Raw genomic sequence first — 20,771 nt, 5'->3', positions numbered from 1 at the left:
TGACACCGTATGGCTCGCGAGTGAGACCGTGTGGCTCGCGAGTGACACCGTGTGGCTCGCGAGTGACACCGTGTGGCTCGCGAGTGACACCGTGTGGCTCGCGAGTGACACCGTGTGGCTCGCGAGTGAGACCACGTGGCTCGCGAGTGAGACCGTGTGGCTCGCGAGCCAGACCGTGTGGCTCGCGAGTGACACCGTGTGGCTCGCGAGTGAGACCGTGTGGCTCGCGAGTGACACCGTGTGGCTCGCGAGTCAGACCGTGTGGCTCGCGAGTGACACCGTGTGGCTCGCGAGTGAGACCGTGTGGCTCGCGAGTGACACCGTGTGGCTCGCAAGTGAGACCGTGTGGCTCGCGAGTGAGACCGTGTGGCTCGCGAGTGAGACCACGTGGCTCACGAGTGAGACCGTGTGGCTCGCGAGTGAGACCACGTGGCTCGCGAGGGAGACCGTGTGGCTCGCGAGTGAGACCACGTGGCTCACGAGTGAGACCACGTGGCTCACGAGTGAGACCGTGTGGCTCGCGAGTGAGACCACGTGGCTCGCGAGTCAGACCGCGTGGCTTGCTGGTCGTGCGATGTGCTCTGAAACATTCACAGCTCTTTGGTTTTCGTTTTTATTAACAAGACAGTTGCTGAGCACAAGAGGTCGTCAAAGGACCAGAACGCCGAGTGGGATGATGAGTAATGTTTAGCGAGCACACGGAGCCGCTGTGGTGAGAGAAGTGCGAGCGTGTGGCGAAATTCACCAGTGAGTGTGTGTGACTGCGGTGGAGGTAAGAGCTGTGTGTGGATGAGTGAGGGAGTGTGGCTGGAGGCGGAGGAGAGTAGGAGGGTAGCGGTTAGCACGCTGCGTTACACACCCGGCGACTCGAGTTTGATTCCAGCTCACGGCCAACATCGGTGACAATTTTCTGAACCGGTCCTGGGCCTCCCCTAGGTAGACTCGGCGTCAAATGAGTATCTAGTGTAGTGTGTAAACATCGCCACTAGGGAGACAAAGGCGGCCGGGCGTGGCATTGGCCACCCACCCCCTCGCGTGCTGTGCCAGCCTTCATAGGCGGTCGCGAACAGCACTTGCCCCAGCAATCTGTTCATGCTATTATGGGTGATCTTTGTCTTTGACTTTGGTAAGAGCTGTGTGTGGATGAGTGAGGGAGTATGGCTGGGTAGGAGCAGGGGGGGGGGATAAGAAAGGACGTTCACCTGCTTTGGGAAAGAAAGGGCGAGAGCAGTGCTGTGTGCAGGACAGACCGTGGCTGCTGGCCCCAGAACCAAAAGTTCGGTAGTGCTTGGGGCATTCAGTGAGAGCAGTGTCCCATACATGGCGGATGCAAGTGGGCTGTGTGATCGCGCGCCTATGAGACAATGTTACTATGTTGCCATCTCAGGTGGTACCGACAAGTTACATATTTGGTCTTAGTCCATGGACTTTGGCCCGTACTCCTGGTCACATGGCTCACGATGAGCCAGCGCCAGTAATTGCCCAAGCTTTGCGGTCCTCTGTATATGAAGGTGTTATCAGCCAATTAATAAGTGGTTTACATGCGAGAAGAAAAAGGAGCACCTGGAGAAAACCCAAGCATGCAAGGGGACAACGCTCTATTCCATACAGACAGAACAGGTGGAGTCCAAATTTTTCCTCTACCGCCTTCTCCTGGCGAGCCAGGGTACGGACACCTCGCCAACGCCCATGGGGCAATGTATCTACGTTGAACTTCTTTCACACCGTATGTAGCCAACCGCGCTCATCGCAGTGCATGGGGAAGGGAGTTTCGCAACATCTGCGTGTGATCTAGGAACCCTCGCCGCTGCTGTCTCCATCGTGCCGGATCACAGGCAGTTACATTTCAGCAGCGTAGACACCGTGGACCCGCAGCCGCGCTCACGACTCCCACGCGCCGAGCTGCACTCAGAGACGGCTGCGCTGCTCGTGGGAGGCACTGTGCGGCTCAAGCCTGAGCTGCAAAACCGGTGACCCGAGTTCGATTCCCGCTCACGGCCAACACCAGTGACGATTATCTGGGCCTCCCCTAGGTCGAATTAGCCTAAAATAAGTGCCAGTGTGTAAACATCACCACAAAGGAAACAAAGGCGGCCAGGCGTAATGCTGGCCGCCCACCCCCTCGTGTGCCGTTGCCGGGCCTTCATAGGTGCTCGCTCAGAGCACTTGCCCCATCAGTCTGTTATAGGCTATACTGGGCGTCTTTGTGTGCGAGTGAGCGAGGGGTGTGCAGCGAGGCGACTGCTCACTTGCTGTAGCTCTGCAGTTGATTTGGAGTGGCTCCTCCTCAGGCTGCTCTGTCTCCAGTAGCTCAGCACCCTCATCTTGCTCACCAGCGTCTCCAGGTGGCTCTTGTCCTCTCGCAGCCTCTGCACCTCCTCGTGCTGAACACGCCGCTCAGTCACAGGCAGGGGTGGTTTTGGGTGGGCGCAGACCCCGTGAGTCACAAAACGTCAAGCGGCCATCAACAAACAGCACTGTCAAAGTTGTGTGTTAGATGAGAGTTGTAACACGCTTCTTGAGACATTAGTGGAAGGCACCTTACAAATAAATGTAAATTATTCTTATTATTATACACGTACGTACGTTGAACTAACTTTCGCACCACAGGTAGCCAAACCACGCTAATGGGGGAGAGAGACGATTTTGGGAGGGAATTCCAAAGTGGAGCAGTGCGAGGAGAAGAAGCAGAGAGAGAGAGAGAGAGAAGTGTCTCAAGAAAGAGGAGAGTCCTGCAAAGTTTTCACAGCAGTGAGGCGATGCTGCTGCTGTGTGATCCCAATTAAGGTCATTTGCAGGTAATTTCTTTCAGCATTTTAATGTTTTATTCCAATACCAATGACGCATTACATCAGGGCCGGGCCCCTGGCTCGACTCCCCATTGGTTGTGGCTGAGGCAGGCAGAGTCAATCATTATCATCCAGGTGTAACCAATTAATCATCCAGGTGTAACCCATTTATCATCCAGGTGTAACCTCACATTACACATGTGTAGTGACATGGAATGGGTCACTGTGGCACAAAGCGCTGGTTGCCGTCACAGAAGGGGATCGGAGGTGTAGTAGCCCTGTCTTCCAGCAGGATGTCATGAGCCATAGAGAGGGACGTGAGGCAACGGGGGCAGAGGGGGTACATGTGGTAAAGCCTACTGGGTGTATAAAGGAAAGACCCCGAGCGAGGGTTCGGGGCTGTTGTTTGGAGTGGAACCGTCGTGCTGCTGGAGTCCTCGTCACCGTCTTCACCTCGTCGGCGTTGTTGGTCAGGCAGCCTGTTAGCTGTCCTTACCCTAGCATAGTTACCGCTTGTACCTGTGAAGGCTATAATAAATATAGTGCCTTCTACTTGTAATGCGGGCGTAAACGACCTTCCGGAAGTGATGTCATGGGGGGAGGAGTTACGTCACGTGGGGGAGAGGGTAAGGGTCTATAAGGGGGGTAACCGGAAGCAGTCGGGAGTGATCGGGGACTGGGAAAAGTGAGAGGCCACGCAGGGCGAAGGGTGAGAGAGAGTGGCGAGGTCGCCACACACCCGAGCCACGAGGATCGGCACCGTCGGCCAACGGTGACCGACTCCGGGGCAGGAGGAGCAGCGAGGAGGCTGCAGAGAGCAGCGGGTCTGCAAGGGAGGAGTCGGCAGCAGGGGTCTGCACGACGTGACAGCGGCGGGGCTGCTAGGAGGAAGTTTGGGCTACGTGAGCGACAGCAGCCTGGGGCTGCAGAGTGGGGGCTACGTGAGCGACAGCAGCCTGGGGCTGCAGAGTGGAGAGGTTATAGGGGAGTACCGTGAGGAAAAGAGATCGAACCCAAATAAAGGACACAGGACAGAGAGAAGTGTCCGAGTCTTTTATTACATACTGATAGTGTCTCCGAGTGATTCACTAAACATGGAAGATTTTGAAATAAATGCAAAAGCTTCAAGCACACTAAAACCTTCTGCTTGGTTTAGATATGTGGATGACATATTGGTGCTCTGGCCACACGGCAAAGATACACTTAACGGATTTTTAAATCATCTCATTCAGTTCACCATGGAAGTGGAAGCTGACAAAACTCTACCATTTCTGGATATTCTGCTCGGACGGGGTCGAAATAGTAAAATAACATACAGCGTTTACCGAAAGAAAACGCATACTGACGCCTTTTTGAATGCAGTCACACCATCACCCGCGCAGAAATCTGCTCTTATCAAGATGCTCACTCATCGAGCTAAGAAAGTGTCAGATGGTGACAGTCTGAGAAGTGAAATTCAACATGTAAAAGAAGCGCTGCAAAATAACGGTAATAATGATGCACAAATCAACAGGACATTGAATGCCAAAACCAAATCAAATAAGACAAGCATTGAAACTGCCCAAGTAATTAAAACGATCAAAATACCGTACATTGCAGGAGTAACTGATAAACTAGCCAGATGTTTGGAAAAAACAAAGCATCCGAGTCAGATTTGGCATGGTACATAAAATACAGAAATTAATATCTGGTACAAAAGATGTATTACCGAAGCAATCAACAGAAGGCGTGTAAGGATTAACTGCACTTGTGGAATATGTTATGTTTGGCAAACACGATGAATGATCAGCACGAGACTAAAAGAACATCACAAAAATATCAAATACTCCCAAATACAACTGTCAGCAGTAGCAGAACACGCGTGCCAACAAGGACACTCAATTGATTTTGTTAATTATGAAATTCTGTGCAAGACTAGCTACTACTGGCCAAGACTAATTAGATAATCTATCGAAATTAAAAGAAAAAAATATAATTGTAACCGTTCGGATAGCTACCGACTTAGTGCTGCGTGGAAGCGAACCAAATAATACATTGTTTAAATGATTTTTTTGCTTTTATTATTGTCAATAGATATTTTTTTATTTTATACTTATATTTATTTATTTTTCCTATCTACGTGACTTTACCGAAAGAACCAAGAATATGTTTAAATATATGCCTATACAGGGCACGATACTTCAATAGGGATTACCGTTGGTATGGAAATTTTTATACACACAATGGACAGGAATGACAAAATCAAAGGACTCGAATAATGCACATGCATAATGTACGTTGGCTCATGAAACCCCCCCCCCCCCACAAGAGCGCAGAAGTGTGGTCACCACATCTACGCCTCTATATAAAGAACGAAACAGATGGACTTCTCCACAAATCTGGCTGCCGCCTGATGAAGCTAGTTGTAATTACTGGCGAAACGTTGTACTCGGATTGTAAATGTTGTGGCTTGGCTCTCCAACACACCGGTGTGCTGTACTCGTGATGAATTGGCATGTTCTGTTTACATGCAACCCTTTCTCGTTGGCTGTGTCGAGTGTATTGTTTGTTTGCATTTTGACCACAAGTATTATGGTTAATGCACACATGTTTCCTCGTAAAAAGGTTTCAGTTTTTTTGCCAGAAAAATGGGGAAAACCCCTATTATTATATTTTGGTACTGGCAAAGGAGGTCTAATGATGTAGATGCTTACCACGAGCCCTCATTACTTTGATAGTGCATTGTCTTTGAGCTGTATGCCTTTTGGCGTCCTCTGGTCTAGCACCAATTGAGACGAGGCTCAAAGGAAAGCTGTCTCTGGTGTGGACCGATCAGTTTCAAGGACAATGCATATATTATCAGAGTGTGTTTTTTATTTTCATTTTGACCACAAGTATTGTGGTTAATGCGCACGTGATTCCTTGTAAAAAGGTTTCAGTTTTGTTGCCAGAAAAAAGGGGAAAACCCTATTATTAAATTTAGTATTTTACCAGGTGAGGCCCACTGAGCTAAAAATATCTCTTTTTCATAAGCGACCTGGCTCAACGTAGTGGCTTATCATGCGGAAATTTACAGCAGCCAAATACTCTAAATGCATGTTTCTAAATGTGGAGGGAGAACCCGGGAGAAAAAGCCACGCAACTACGTGGAGAGAGACACTCAAACTCCAAATATACAGGCGCCAGGGTCGGGATCGAACCCACGACCTCCTGTATACCAGGTGAGGTAGTTAACATATCACCAATGTGGCGACCTAGAGGAGTCCCACGACTGGTTCAGATATTCGTCACTGGTGTTGGCCACGAGTGGAAATCGAACTCAGGTCACCAGGTTCTTAGCGCAGCGCGCTACCCACTGCGCCACCGGTTTTCATTTCAACTACACACAGTCACATAAAGAAACGCAGATTATACATCAATATACATATTATCTACTTGCGAAATCGATACGCTTAGCTTTAAAATTTCAATGTATTTTTTTTGTATCCCACTAAAATGCTTACGGCACTCGTACAGTTACCTCCAGTGTTCACAAGGACGTGACATTAATCAGATCAATTGTCTAGAGCTACGTTCATCTCCCCCACACGCTTCGGCATAACACAGTGGCCCTTCACCTCGAGTCTTGGACAGATGCAAACAACTATACGCATTGACGTCTGTTTTTTTATTTTTTTAAACTGGAGGGGGGGGGGGTAAGTGAGAAGTGGAGGAGGGTTGCGCATAGTATCAGCTGTTGCGCCTGCTACGGGGGATCTCGGAGTGTGAACGCGCTCGGGGCAATCGCGCTTGGGGCGAACGCGCTCGGAACGAACGCGCTCAGAGTGATCACTCACGACGCGCTGCTCAGTTACCCCACTGCTGGGGAGGCGGGGGGGGGGGATGAAAAACTAAATACATTAAAAAAACCCTGCAGTGTTTATCACAGAGCGACAACTTCTGTTGTCTGCACGGTGTCAGTAGCGGCTGCGCAAGGGAGCCCCCGGCTGGACACACACCATGAGCACTGCTACCTCTCAGCGGTATCTGCGGGAGAGTTTCAAGGTTCAAAGTTCGCTTTCTGCCACCAAAGTGGGAATTCAAGAGAGCGAAAATAGTCGTCACATTTGCAAGAGTGACTGGAGTCACTGAAATAGCCAAAAGAAAACAAAGTACTCTGATGAACAATAAAAATATAAATGGGAAACAAAAACAAATAAAAAGTTTCGCAGTCACAAAGATCGTGGGATTGGATCGAAATATGAAACGCCGAACAAAGAACACCATACGAACATTCGTTTAACAGCTCCAACGCAATTCTCAATTTTAGCTTTGTAAGAAATCAAGACAAAATTTACGTCAAACGATCCTCATACTTTGTCGGCCACTAGCGACTCAAGAGAAACAACCGTGACAACGGAAAAGCGAGCCACCCCTGGGCCACGCGCCAGCTGGAAGGAGCCTCCTCACCTTGATCAGGTTCCTCTGCAGGGAATAGTCCTCCCTGTTCACTCCGCTCTTCCTGCGGAGGAGCCGGACACTCTCGACCCCCTCCCTGCGCACGAGCGCGACCGAGTTGAGTGCCTCCCGGTGCAGCTCCGTCCTGAACTCGTCCAGCGTGCCCTGCGGCACAAACACGCACCCTCGTCCCATCCCAACACCCTGCGACACAGACACACTCCCTGGTCTTATCCCAATGCCATGCTGCCCAAGCACGCACCCCATCCCAACGCCCTGCTGCATCGACACGCCCCCCCCATCCCAACGCCCTGCTGCACAGACACGCACCCCATCCCAACGCCCTGCTGCAGACACGCTCCCCCCATCCCAATGCCCTGCTGCGGACACGCTCCCTCGTCCCATACCGCTACGCTCACTCTCTCACTCAATGCCCTTCCCGGCAGTCTCCACCGACACACACACAACGGTCAGCATCAGCAGTCAAAACGTGTCTGGTGCAGTGAGAAGCGCCGGCGTGGCAGACCGACGTTTACCGGCCACATCTCCACCACGAGTGAACGTTGTGCGGTTCGGCAAGGGTGTGGGGTGGGGGGGTGGTGGGCTGGCTTATGTTGATGGATTGAGTTGAAGGAACGAGTTTAAGGAACGAGTTGAAGGAACGAATGGAAGGAATGAGTTAAAGGAATGCGTTGAAGGAACGAGTTGAATGAACGCATTGAAGGAAGGAGTTGAAGGAACGCCGGTGTTTACGGGAACCAGGAAGCGACCTTCACATCCACAGGAACGCCGCCAGACAACGCGGAGCCCTGCGACTAAGACGACTATTACGACGTCATCTCACCATGACGGCGAAGAGGTCAGAGCAGAGGCTGCGTATGAGCGGGTCGTACTCGGCGCGCTCCTCGTCGCGTGCCCACTGCCGCGCTCTCTCCTCAGCGCCGCGCGCCTCCGCGAGCTGCGAGCGCAGAGATGTCACCTCGACGAGCAGCCGCAGCGTCCCCTCGCCGAGCTCGTGCTGCCGCGAAAAGCACACGCAGGGAGCACACGTGGGGATCAAACACGGGCATCACACGCGGGCAGCACACACGGGCAACACACGTGTGCAGTACACACGGGCAGTACACACGGGCAGCACACGTGGGCAGCACACGTGGGCAGTACACGCAGAGAGCACACGCAGAGAGCACACGCGGGCATCACATGTGCAGGTCAACACCTCGAGGAGAAAAGTTTACACTTGTAACTAGATCTCTTGGATGGTAAATTCACCGCGTGTTACCCCACCGTATTAACAGCCCCACCTTCTGGGAAAACGAGTCCCCACTCCCTCACCCCCCTCCTTTGCCCTCTCCCCCATCTCTGTTGCACAGACTCGTCATGTCAGGTGAGTTCTGTGCGACGGGAGACACTCCGAACAGATTATGTGACTGGCTGTAACGGGCTCGTGAATTATCAAACAAAAGCTTCAATGGAAGTAAAAAATCACCACGTGTGTGTGAGAATGCAACTTGGGCTGCCACCTTTACCGCTGTGCAGCCAAACTGGACACATTTCTCGGTCAGCATTAGGTCTATGAGCAGAACTGTGGCGTTCACTGGAATAAAGCTCAACACAATACTGCTACCAGACCCCAATGCAAATCAATTCGTACAACGTGAGCACGGATAATAATAATAATTATAATCAAAGTTTACATCACGTCGTTCATGCAAAACTGCATCTGACAATGCTGTACAAGACAACAGCAAAAAAAATACAAAAACATAGCACACCTAAACCAAGGTCCACACAACCATGGGGGGAAAGAGACACGCAAACTCGAAATATATAGCAGGCGTCAGGGTCGGGATCGAACCCACGACCTCCTGAATACCAGACCAGGTGGTTTAACATCTCCTATCCACTGCGGCAAGTCCCCAGTCCCGGCCGTGTGGGTGCAAGCGCCGAGAGACAGCGGCTGCGGTTTCTGTCCCACCTGCACGTCGAGCTGCTCCATGGGTCGGGCCGCCTCCTGCAAAGCGGCGACTTCCTGCAGAAGACGGAGATCGCCGCACCAGTGAACCGGAGTATGACCCATTGTGGCGAGGTGTTAACTACCTCGCCTGGTATACAGGTCATGGGTTCGATCCCGATCCTGACGCCTGCTGTATATTTGGAGTTCATGCGTCTCTCTCCCCGTGGTCGCGCGTATTTTCTCCGGGTCCTCTGATTTTTCCCTCCACATTTAGAAACATGCGATTATAGTATTTGGCTGATATGAATTTCCACGTGATAAGCCACTTCTTCGATCTATAATTTGTGATAGCTAGGTTGCTTCTGAAGCTCAGTGGGCCTTGAACTGGTAAAATAAAAGTTGCTTTTAATCGCAATCTGCAGGGTGCACTGCCAGCTTTGCTCTTGATTCTCAACGCCGCAGAGGTGACCAGCGCACGGACTGCTATAGGAGCTACCGGGAACGAGCGGCAAAATCCCACGGCTGTACTCTGCCACGCTCGAAAGTCTACGCAGCCCGTCTCCACCAAACCCAGCATCGACCGGCGCTATGAAGTACGGTCAGTAATCCCCAAGATCCGCACGGTGTGGGCACAGCCTCACCCAGCGCACACGTGCGAGGGGGGAGAACTCAAGAGAACAAGGATGGAGTCTCGGTCGCGCGAGTGACCTTGGCGCCACCAACACTGCACAAGGCAAAGCAAGGTGGTTGTGGGGGAGGCGGGGGGCACGTGCCTGCTCGCGCTGCTGCAGCAAGCGCTGCTGGTGGCGCAGCAGGTGCTCGTAGAACATTGAGAAGGCCTGGAAGTTGCTCCGCTCCCTCTGCATGACGTGCGAGGCGAGCGTCGCCAGGCCACGGGAGAGGTGCGCTTTGTCCAGCCGCACCTGTGGCCACACGGAGGGTATGCCTTCAGCAACCACACCAACGCAATGCACCGATGCACCAACACACCACATGAACACACCGCACCGCACGCAGATGGAAGGGCGCTTGTTTACTCAAATTCCAGTAAAACTCGGTCATACATAGGTTGGGAGGGATTCCCTAGAAACACCTCAAACGCCCTCTTCCCGACTTGTTTTTCAAACCATCCTTATCACCACCCCCACTCTTTACCACTCGCCCCCCCCCAACGCCCTTGTCTCCAGCGGTCCAAGCTGTCCACGAGCTTTCCTCAGCTCAGACTTCCCTGTCGATCGGTGACTCGCCTTGGGTTTTTCATCGAATCATGCGCGGTCGGCGGTCAGCCAACGGCGCGAGTGGAACGCTTCGCTCCACCCCAGTTGACAGTTGACCACCCAGCGATGGGTAACCCGATTTTGAACCGCTTTCCATGACACGCGGGGTACGCCGTTGGCGACCCATACACAGAGACAAATATGCCATTGGTTGTCAATTGAGATGGTGCGACTGGGATTATGCACAGCAGCAATCATCACCCCCCTAGTGGCAGACGAATGCCTGCCGGCAGGCCCAGGTGCTGATTCACTTTGTGCCCCAGCGTATAGGGTGCCATATCAAACACAAATTATTATTATTATTACTCACAGTACACACACAGATAAATAATACAATTACATGCATCACTTACACTAACGAGCAAAGACAAAGATCCCCTGTATAGCCTTTAACAGAGCTTTTTGGCAAGTGCTGTGAGTGAGCACCTATTTAGGCCAGAACGGGACACGAGGAGGTGGGAAGCCAGCACCACGCCCGGCCACCTTTGTCTCCCTAGTGCCGATGTTTACACACCGCACCAGGTGCTCATTTGAGGCCGAGTTAACTTCGGGGAGGCCCAGGATTGGTTCAGAAATTCATCATAGATGTCAGCCATGAGCAGGAACCGAACTCGGGTCGCCGCGTTCATAGCGCACTGCACTAACCGCTGCACTACCGCTCCACATGAGCAGCACACACACGACATAGACACACAGACGACACAGATACACACACACTAACAGACACACACACACACGACATGGACACACACACGACACGGACACACACACTACACTAACGTGTGCTCGGAGTTAGGGGCTGTGGAGCTCTCACTTCAGTCTCCGAGAGCTGTGCGTGCTCCAGGAGATGATGGACAAAGTCCTCCACGATGGCAGGCCGCTCATTGGTGAGGTTTTCACTCATCAGGGGGTGCCTCCACAGGTCTCCTCGAGCGCAGAGCAGACGGGAAGCATGACACGGGCACCGTGAGTACGGGCTCTGAGTGTTGGAGAGTTGTGGTTAATGTACCAGTGAGGCGGGAGTGTACCTGTAGGGAGTGCAGCCTCCTCCCGTGCCCTCTCGGACACAGCCAGCGCCAGCTCTGCGCTGACCTTCCTGTGTGTCTCTTGAATCATCCTGCACTCCAAACTGTCAATCAGCTTCTCCAGCTGAGAGAGAAAATGTCAATTCAAGGCCTTGTGTATAACCGAGTGTTGTAAGCATGGGGTGCGGTGAGAGTGGAGGTGCGGTGAGCATGGGGTGTGGTGAGCATGGGGTGCGGTGAGCGGGGGGTGCGGTGAGCGTGGGGTGTGGTGAGCGTGGGGTGCGGTGAGTGTGGGGTGCGGTGAGCGTGGGGTGCGGTGAGCGTGGGGTGTGGTGAGCGTGGGGTACGGTGAGCAGGGGGTGCGGTGAGCGTGGGGTGCGGTGAGCGTGGGGTGCGGTGTGCGTGGGGTGCGGTGAGCGGGGGGTGCGGTGAGCGTGGGGTGCGGTGAGCGTGGGGTGCGGTGAGCGTGGGGTGCGGTGAGCGTGGGGTGCGGTGAGAGTGGGGTGCGGTGAGCGTGGGGTGAGCGTGGGGTGCGGTGAGCGTGGGGTGTGCGTGGGGTGCGGTGAGCGGGGGATGCGGTGTGCGTGGGGTGCGGTGAGCGTGGGGTGCGGTGAGCGTGGGGTGCGATGAGAGTGGGATGCGGTGAGAGTGGGATGCAGTGAGAGTGGGGTGCGGTGAGCTTAGGGTGCGGTGAGCTTGGGGTGCGGTGAGCTTGGGGTGCGGTGAGCGTGGGGTGCGGTGAGCGTGGGGTGCGATGAGCGTGGGGTGCGGTGAGAGTGGGGTGCGGTGAGAGTGGGATGCGGTGAGAGTGGGGTGCGGTGAGAGTGGGGTGCGGTGAGCGTGGGGTGCGGTGAGCTTGGGGTGCGGTGAGCGTGGGGTGCGGTGTGCGGGGGGTGCGGTGAGCGGGGGGTGCGGTGAGCTTGGGGTGCGGTGAGCGGGGGGTGCGGTGAGCTTGGGGTGCGGTGAGCTTGGGGTGCGGTGCGCTTGGGGTGCGGTGAGCTTGGGGTGCGGTGAGCATGGGGTGCGGTGAGCTTGGGGTGCGGTGACCTTGGGGTGCGGTGAGCGGGGGTGCGGTGAGCTTGGGGTGCGGTGAGCGTGGGGTGCGGTGAGCTTTGGGTGCGGTGAGCTTGGGGTGCGGTGAGCGTGGGGTGCGGTGAACTTGGGGTGCGGTGAGCTTGGGGTGCGGTGAGCGTGGGGTGCGGTGAGCGTGGGGTGCGGTGAGCTTGGGGTGCGGTGAGCGGGGGGTGCGGTGAGCTTGGGGTGCGGTGAGCTTGGGGTGCGGTGAGCTTGAAGTGCGGTGAGCTTGGGGTGCGGTGAGCTTGGGGTGCGGTGAGCTTGGGGTGCGGTGAGCTTGGGGTGCGGTGAGCGGGTGGTGCGGTGAGCTTGGGGTGCGGTGAGCTTGGGGTGCGGTGAGCGGGGGGTGCGGTGAGCTTGGGATGCGGTGAGCTTGGGGTGCGGTGAGCTTGGGGTGCGGTGAGCTTGGGGTGCGGTGAGCTTGGGGTGCGGTGAGCTTGGGGTGCGGTGAGCGTGGGGTGCGGTGAGCGTGGGGTGCGGTGAGAGTGGGGTGCGGTGAGCGTGGGGTGCGGTGAGCTTGGGGTGCGGTGAGGGTGGGGTGCGGTGAGCGGGGGGTGCGGTGAGCAGGGGGTGCGGTGAGCTTGGGGTGCGGTGAGCTTGGGGTGCGGTGAGCTTTGGGTGCGGTGATCTTGGGGTGCGGTGAGCATGGGGTGCAGTGAGCTTGGGGTGCGGTGAGCTTGGGGTGCGGTGAGCGGGGGTGCGGTGAGCTTGGGATGCGGTGAACGTGGGGTGCGGTGAGCTTGGGGTGCGGTGAGCGTGGGGTGCGGTGAGCTTGGGGTGCGGTGAGCTTGGGGTGCGGTGAGTTTGGGGTGCGGTGAGCGGGGGTGCGGTGAGCTTGGGGTGCGGTGAGCTTGGGGTGCGGTGAGCTTGGGGTGCGGTGAGCGGGGGGTGCGGTGAGCTTTGGGTGCGGTGAGCTTGGGGTGCGGTGAGCGTGGGGTGCGGTGAGCTTGGGGTGCGGTGAGCGGGGGGTGCGGTGAGCTTGGGGTGCGGTGAGCTTGGGGTGCGGTGAGCGGGGGGTGCGGTGAGCTTGGGGTGCGGTGAGCTTGGGGTGCGGTGAGCTTGGGGTGCGGTGAGCTTGGGGTGCGGTGAGCTTGGGGTGCGGTGAGCTTGGGGTGCGGTGAGCGTGGGGTGCGGTGAGCGTGGGGTGCGGTGAGAGTGGGGTGCGGTGAGAGTGGGGTGCGGTGAGCGTGGGGTGCGGTGAGCTTGGGGTGCGGTGAGGGTGGGGTGCAATGAGCGGGGGGTGCGGTGAGCGGGGGGTGCGGTGAGCTTGGGGTGCGGTGAGCTTGGGGTGCGGTGAGCTTGGGGTGCGGTGATCTTGGGGTGCGGTGAGCATGGGGTGCGGTGAGCTTGGGGTGCGGTGAGCTTGGGGTGCGGTGAGCGGGGGTGCGGTGAGCTTGGGGTGCGGTGAACGTGGGGTGCGGTGAGCTTGGGGTGCGGTGAGCGTGGGGTGCGGTGAGCGTGGGGTGCGGTGAGCTTGGGGTGCGGTGAGCGGGGGGTGCGGTGAGCTTGGGGTGCGGTGAGCTTGGGGTGCGGTGAGCTTGGGGTGTGGTAAGCTTGGGGTGCGGTGAGCTTGGGGTGCGGTGAGCGGGGGTGCGGTGAGCTTGGGGTGCGGTGAGCTTGGGATGCGGTGAGCGGGGGGTGCGGTGAGCTTTGGGTGCGGTGAGCTTGGGGTGCGGTGAGCGTGGGGTGCGGTGAGCTTGGGGTGCGGTGAGCGTGGGGTGCGATGTGCGTGGGGTGTGGTGAGAGTGGGATGCGGTGAGCATGGGGTGCGGTGAGCGTTTGGTGCGGTGAGCGTTTGGTGCGTTGAGCTTGGGGTGCGGTGAGCATGGGGGTGCGGTGAGCGTGGGGTGCGGTGAGCGTTTGGTGCGTTGAGCTTGGGGTGCGGTGAGTGTGGGGTGCGGTGAGCGTTTGGTGCGGTGAGCGTTTGGTGCGTTGAGCTTGGGGTGCGGTGAGCTTGGGGTGCGGTGAGCTTGGGGTGCGGTGAGCGTGGGGTGCGGTGAGCGTGGGGTGCGGTGTGCGTGGGGTGCGGTGAGCGTTTGGTGCGGTGAGCGTTTGGTGCGTTGAGCTTGGGGTGCGGTGAGTGTGGGGTGCAATGAGCGTGGGGTGCGGTGAGCGTGGGGTGCGGTGAGCGTGGGGTGCGTTGAGAGTAGAGTGCGGTGAGTATGGGGTGCGGTGAGCGTGGGGTGCGGTGAGCGTTTGGTGCGGTGAGCGGCGGGGTGCGGTGAGTGTGGGGTGCGGTGAGCATGGAGTGTGGTGAGCATGGGGTCCGGTGAGCCTGGGGTGCGGTGAGCGGGGGTGCGGTGAGCATGGGGTGCGGTGAGCGTTTGGTGCGGTGAGCGTGGGGTGCGGGGAGCATGGAGTGCGGTGAGCATGGGGTCCGGTGAGCGTGGGGTGCGGTGAGCGTGGGGTGCGGTGAGTGTGGGGGTGCGGTGAGCATGGAGTGCGGTGAGCGTTTGGTGCGGTGAGCGTTTGGTGCGTTGAGCTTGGGGTGCGATGAGCGTGGGGTGCGGTGAGCGTGGGGAGCGATGAGAGTGGGGTGCGGTGAGCGTGGGGTGCGGTGAGTGTGGGGTGCGGTGAGAGTGGGGTGCGGTGAAAGTGAGGTGCGGTGAGTGTAGAGTGCGGTGAGAGTGGGTGCGGTGAGTGTAGAGTGTGGTAAGCGTGGAGTGCAGTGAGTGTGGGGTGCGGTGAGAGTGGGGTGCGGTGAAAGTGAGGTGCGGTGAGTGTAGAGTGCGGTGAGAGTGGGTGCGGTGAGTGTAGAGTGTGGTAAGCGTGGAGTGCAGTGAGTGTGGGGTGCGGTGAGAGTGGGGTGCAGTGAGCGTGGAGTACGGTGAGCGTGGAGTGCGGTGAGAGTGGAGTGCGGTGAGTGTATGGTGCGGTGAGTGTGCAGTGCGGTGAGAGTGGAGTGCGGTGAGCGTGGAGGCCCTCACCTGCGCCATGCGGACGTCCACCTCGGAGGCCCCCGCTGGGGCCACCGTGGTCTCCTCCAGCTGAGCCTCCCCCGGCACATCTAGTCCCATGCGGCACGCGACGGCCTTCAGCGCCGGGGCCAGGATCTCCACCCTGGCGGCAGCGACCGCACGCTACTCGTCAGCGCTTCAGCGCTCAGACCGCAGCCAACAGCGCCATATTTGTTTGCTTGTGTAAGGAATGCCGAGAGACGAACCCTATCAGGAAATAAATAAATAAATAAATAAAGTTATGTGACCTCGCTGGGTATAACGGCACCTCGTGAGTTCTAATAACGAGCCCAACTCTCATTGGCGAAATGCTGTCCCAGCTGACGATGTAGGGCACACGCCCAATCGGACTTGAAGGTGGAGATCATTCAAATTCAAAACGAGGGGTCGGTTGGGAGACCGTTAGGAGAAATACATGGGATTGGTGGAGAGTCACGGGAAACTCCAGAAAGGATGAGTAAAGGCAGGGATAGAAGGAGGTTCAGAGTGTCTGAACGGGGTGATTCCCTGATATGAGACAAACGCGTACTGTGCGCAAGACGTGATCAAGACGAAGTTCAAGACTCACTCGGCTACTCCTTGATGCTTGTAATTTGTGCAAGGTGTAAACGACATGTATTGCACGGAATTACACGACGCATGGGCTGTGAATTCCACTCTGTGTGTGATTATTTATTTTGGTATTGTTCTTCTTCATATGGCTGATGTTGATTAAGAGCAAAAAAACCTCAAATTGTACATGCGGATACTTTATGATAATGCACAAAAGGGATATTAGAAACCCTCAGGCAGTGTGCGGAGACTGTGGTCACTTCCCAGAACAGAACCATGGGACGTGCAACGCCGACGCCAAATTCACAAACATGAAGGAGGAGGCATCACCACAGCGATGATTCACCACTGCACCATGCCCGACGCAACCGCCTGGCTCAGGAACCACCTGGACGTGACGCTGCTCGCCTGTCACCGAGCGCGTAGCGGATATCCAGCAGCGAGCGGCATGCTCGATGGCACGATTCCCCCCGCGAGAACCACCGTAACCAGTGAACCGCGGCACGTCGGCACCGGCCGGCGCGTCTCACCTGTACGTCTTGCCAAGCCCGGCAGCGTCACTCACTCCTGGCCGCTGGCGCCCCCACTCCGCCTTGAGGAGCTCCAGCCGCTTGCACAGCAGCAGGAACGCTTCGAGCAGCGCAAGGGTCGACAGAGGGTCGGCCCGCGGCGTGCCGGGGAGGGGTGGGGCCAGCAGCGTCCCTCCCCCATCGTTGTCGTCGTCGTCATCACCGCTGCCCTGAGGAGCACGTTCTGCCGGCGGAGCCACGACAGACGCGGCCCCACCGGCGGCCGCTGTCTGCAGGACGTCCTCCAAGAGCAGTGAGACGCCGAGCATCTCACCGTTGAGGGCCCGACGCCCGCTGTCCGTCAGTCCGCACAGACGCAGCTGGACGTGAAGACAAACGGATAAAGGGGCACGTGAAACGGACTCTGGAGGAAAAAGAGATTTGACGGCGGTGGTTTCCTCTGGCCCGTGCCCGTCAAGCGTCACTGACCTGCAGGCCATGTTGCGTCTGCCACAGCTGGCCGATCATCCCCGGGTAGGGCCCCTCTGTGTTCAGGAATGACCTCCAGGGGAAGAGCTCCGCGGCCTGTGTGGGGAGGACAGAAATAGGAGAGGCCACGCGCCGCCAGGCTTCTTGTGGTGGCGCTCGCATGGAGACTGCTACTGGGATGTATTATTGGCCTAAGCCCAATTATTTTCAAGGACACCTTGAGTGACTGCTACTATAATATTGTTTTTTTTTGGGTTAGATCACGTAAATATAAATGTGTCGTTAAACCTGCCACCACCCGACACACCCAATTAGTAAGGTTTGTCACGTAAACAGAACATGCCAATTCGTAACTCGTACAGCACACCGGTGTGTTGGAGAGCAAATCCATAACATTTACAATCCGAGTATGCCATTTCGCCAGTAATTACAACTAATGATGCTAGTTGCAATTACTGGCAAAATGTTGTGGATGTGTTGGAGAGCAAATCCACAACAGTTACAATCTGAGTGAGTGAGTGAGTAGGGTGGAAACGCCGGTGCGATCGTGTAAGTGAGTGAGTGAGGTAGAGACACCGGTGGGATCGTGTGAGTGAGTGAGGTGGAGACGTTGGTGGGATCGTGTGAGTGTGTGAGTGGGGTGGAGACGCCGGTGGGATCGTGTGAGTGAGTGAGTGAGGTGGAGACGTTGGTGGGATCGTGTAAGTGAGTGAGTGAGGTGGAGACGCCGGTGGGATCGTGTAGTGAGCGAATTATTGAGGTGGAGATGCCGGTGCGGCTTTGAATGTTGCCGCTGGTGAAAGCTGCATGGAAGCCGGTGCTGGAGGGAGACGGAGGGGGCAGATGGAGCGAGCGCAAGGGGCGGCACCTGTGGGCTGCCCGGCTGCACGGGCTGCGGCAGGCGCAGCGCCGCTCCATACAGGCTGGCGGCAGGGACATCCGCGAGTGCACGGGCCGTGGTGCTCGCCTCCTCGCTCACTCGCACGGCGCCGCTGTCCCTGCGCGCAGCATGCATGCAACGAGCAGGAGACGTCGCGGCATCATCGCCACGAAGCCGCGGCAAGTCGGTGCCGGGCTGGCGGCACACTGAGCCTACGTGGCCTCACAAGTCCCGATATGGGTAGGCCATGCACGTACGCGCAGATAACAATGTCAACTTGTGATGTACCTCCACCGCCCAGGGTTTGCTTGCTCTCGTAGAGGGAGAGAACGACTCAGAGGGGCGAGGCCGAACCACAACAATTGCCCAATTGTGGTCTTCTATATATTAAAGTATTATTCAGGTATTATCGGCCAATTAACGTTGCAAAGTGATTTCCTGCTCAAATTAGTTTGAGGTGGTCTGGCTCTCTTGTTTACAGTCCGAAGCATTCCTACGGCAAGGACGAGTTTATCCATAGGAGAGCCACTAGGAGATACACAATTACAAATGTGTGTGCACACGTACACTCAAAAGGGGCCTACGTCTCCTCGACCATGCATCACTCTGGGTGTTTCACAACAGCCCATGGCCAGGTACAGCCAATGAGCCCTTATGAAGGCGGAAACAGGCATCCTTTTCTGCCATAGCCTCGCTGAGGCCGTATCAAATCCACACAGCGCTACAATCACGCACACGTATGTTCGCATGAGGACTCGTCCCGTTAAGACGCACTTCTCAAGGTGGTTATTTTTGTCATATCTGCCAACAGTCAGTGGGCGCAGCAGGTGAGCAGTGAGGTCCGCTCCAGAGGCGCTCTCTTCCCAACGTAACACATCGGCTACTCACTTCAGGCTGAGTCAACTTAGATGGGGACACTACCAACTGAGCACAGGGATATGCCTGGCCAGGATTCAAACCTGTTCACAGGATTGGGGTTACTATGTATATATAATTTCTCCTAGCTAGACACAAAGATAAAGATCCCTCATATAGCCTTATAACAGGCAATTGCGATTAGCGAACGATACACGAGGGGCTTGGTGGCCAACGCCACGCCCGGTTGCCTTTTGTCCCTGCAGTGCCGATGTTCATGCACCGTACCTGGTACTCATTTCGAGAATAATTCACCTAGGGGAGGCCCAGGAGCAGTTCAAATAATCGCCACTGTCATTGGTCGTCAGTGGGAATCGAACTCGGGTCGCCGGGTTCGGAGCGCAATGTGCTAACCACTGCGCCACCGCTCGTTCCGGTGTGCGCGCTCGCTCGGCTACTCGGTTTGATTCGACGGTCACCATTATGGCGCTAACAGCGGCAGCCTGCGCAACTAAGCTGTATCTTCTTGGTTCTTTCGGTAAAGTCACGTAGAAGGGAAGTAATAAAATAATACAAATAAAACATAATAAAATAATTCTCACGACGTTTCGGCTACAACGCAAGCAGCCGTCTTCAGGTGAAGAATGAGACACTGCCAAGCTTGGAGCTTATATATAAGCTGGGTTGGAGGTGGAAGAAGAGCGCCTTAACAAAATAATGTGCATATCAAGAGGAATTTAGCATATTCATGGGAAATGCGTAGGAGGTGGGCGGGGGGGTTTCAAAGTCATATTATGCCCATGCATTATGCAGGATTAGCAGCATCAAAGGGAGGGGGTAGGGGGTAGCATTAACAAAGGGAGGGAATGTTAATAGTATGTAGAAGCAATGAAACATGTCAATGGGAGAGCGATGAAAGGAGACCCGCAGCGGAGCAAATAATGCATTCCCTGTGGAGAACACAAGATACACAGTCAATGCCAGTGAGTGGACTGCGGTCTGAAAGTCACCGTAAACGTGAACAACAATCAGTTAAGATCCGAAATGGTTTATTACATCCTTCCAATGATTGCGGAGCCAGAATCCATCTTCTCGGTTGAAATTGTCTCTGTGTTTGTATATGTGGATCGCCTCATGAACGAATCTCTCATGGTAGCCAGATGGCTTGCAGAGAACCTCTGTCTTGGAGAAGTCAATGTCATGTGAGCCCACTGAATTGTAACAGTGATCTGCCATGGCTGAGGTGTTCGTCCTACCGTGTTTCAGGTCTGCTTTATGTTCACGGATGCGGTCCGAGACATGTCGTTTGGTTTCTCCAATGTAACTGCTACCACAGAGGCAACTTAGTTTGTAGACGCCAGGGTACTGTATGTCTGGAATCACGTCTTTTACAGACGGGACCAGATCACGTATTTTATGTACTGTGTTGAATCGGACCTGAATCTTGTGTTTAATCAGGATTTTGGAGATCTTTTTTGTGACCCCAGCAATGTAGGGTAAGGTGATGATTTTGAAAGGCTCCTCAACAGGATCCTTCTTGATGGTTGGAGTGATGGCTTTACGGATTGTGTAGTCGGAGTAACCATTAGCCTTAAGAGCTTGGCGTACGTGTTTGAGTTCACTGGCAATGTGTTCCTGGTCGGAGATGCATTTGGCTCTATGGTATAAAGTCTTGATGAGGGAGTTCTTCTGGGATGGATGGTGGTGGGAATCCGGTTTTAGGTAGGCATCCATATGGGTGGCTTTCCTGTAGACAGAATGGCTCATTGAACCATCAGGTCTCCTTTTAATTAGGACATCCAAAAAGGGTAGCTTGCCATCTTTTTCGACTTCCATGGTGAATCTGATGGCTGGGTGTATGGAATTGATGTGGTCGAGAAATTGGTCTAGAGCAGGCCGGCCATGTGGCCAGATGACAAAAGTGTCATCTACGTACCTCTTCCATAAGAACCAAGAAGATGCATCCCTGCAGTCACGAAAGCTTTAAATCG

At 55.4% G+C, this 20,771-nt stretch overlaps 2 protein-coding genes across 3 annotated transcripts in view; both read right to left on the bottom strand.

Moving 5' to 3' along the window:
• Positions 1 to 16,910, bottom strand: part of LOC144941628 (coiled-coil domain-containing protein 162-like) — a 39,619-nt gene extending 22,709 nt beyond the window's left edge. For both annotated transcript variants that reach the window (XM_078867947.1, XM_078867948.1), the window contains exons 1-5: positions 16,901 to 16,910; positions 9,184 to 9,342; positions 8,050 to 8,223; positions 7,218 to 7,370; positions 2,250 to 2,384 (exon numbers count right to left, since the gene is read on the bottom strand). In XM_078867947.1, the coding sequence (XP_078724073.1) occupies positions 2,250 to 2,384; positions 7,218 to 7,370; positions 8,050 to 8,223; positions 9,184 to 9,285 (564 nt within the window). In that variant the 5' untranslated portion in view covers positions 9,286 to 9,342; positions 16,901 to 16,910. The remainder of the gene's footprint in view (positions 1 to 2,249; positions 2,385 to 7,217; positions 7,371 to 8,049; positions 8,224 to 9,183; positions 9,343 to 16,900) is intronic.
• LOC144941603 (uncharacterized) overlaps positions 9,800 to 20,771 on the bottom strand; it is a 100,318-nt gene continuing 89,346 nt past the window's right edge. The window contains exons 32-39 of the mRNA XM_078867923.1: positions 17,914 to 18,043; positions 17,046 to 17,141; positions 16,578 to 16,936; positions 15,466 to 15,598; positions 11,468 to 11,588; positions 11,254 to 11,363; positions 9,936 to 10,085; positions 9,800 to 9,886 (exon numbers count right to left, since the gene is read on the bottom strand). Of these exons, the coding sequence (XP_078724049.1) occupies positions 9,800 to 9,886; positions 9,936 to 10,085; positions 11,254 to 11,363; positions 11,468 to 11,588; positions 15,466 to 15,598; positions 16,578 to 16,936; positions 17,046 to 17,141; positions 17,914 to 18,043 (1,186 nt within the window). The remainder of the gene's footprint in view (positions 9,887 to 9,935; positions 10,086 to 11,253; positions 11,364 to 11,467; positions 11,589 to 15,465; positions 15,599 to 16,577; positions 16,937 to 17,045; positions 17,142 to 17,913; positions 18,044 to 20,771) is intronic.

This window comes from Lampetra fluviatilis, chromosome 25 (genome assembly GCF_964198595.1).
Source record: "Lampetra fluviatilis chromosome 25, kcLamFluv1.1, whole genome shotgun sequence".
NCBI lineage: Eukaryota > Metazoa > Chordata > Hyperoartia > Petromyzontiformes > Petromyzontidae > Lampetra > Lampetra fluviatilis.
This window is presented reverse-complemented; position numbering and strand designations above follow the sequence as displayed.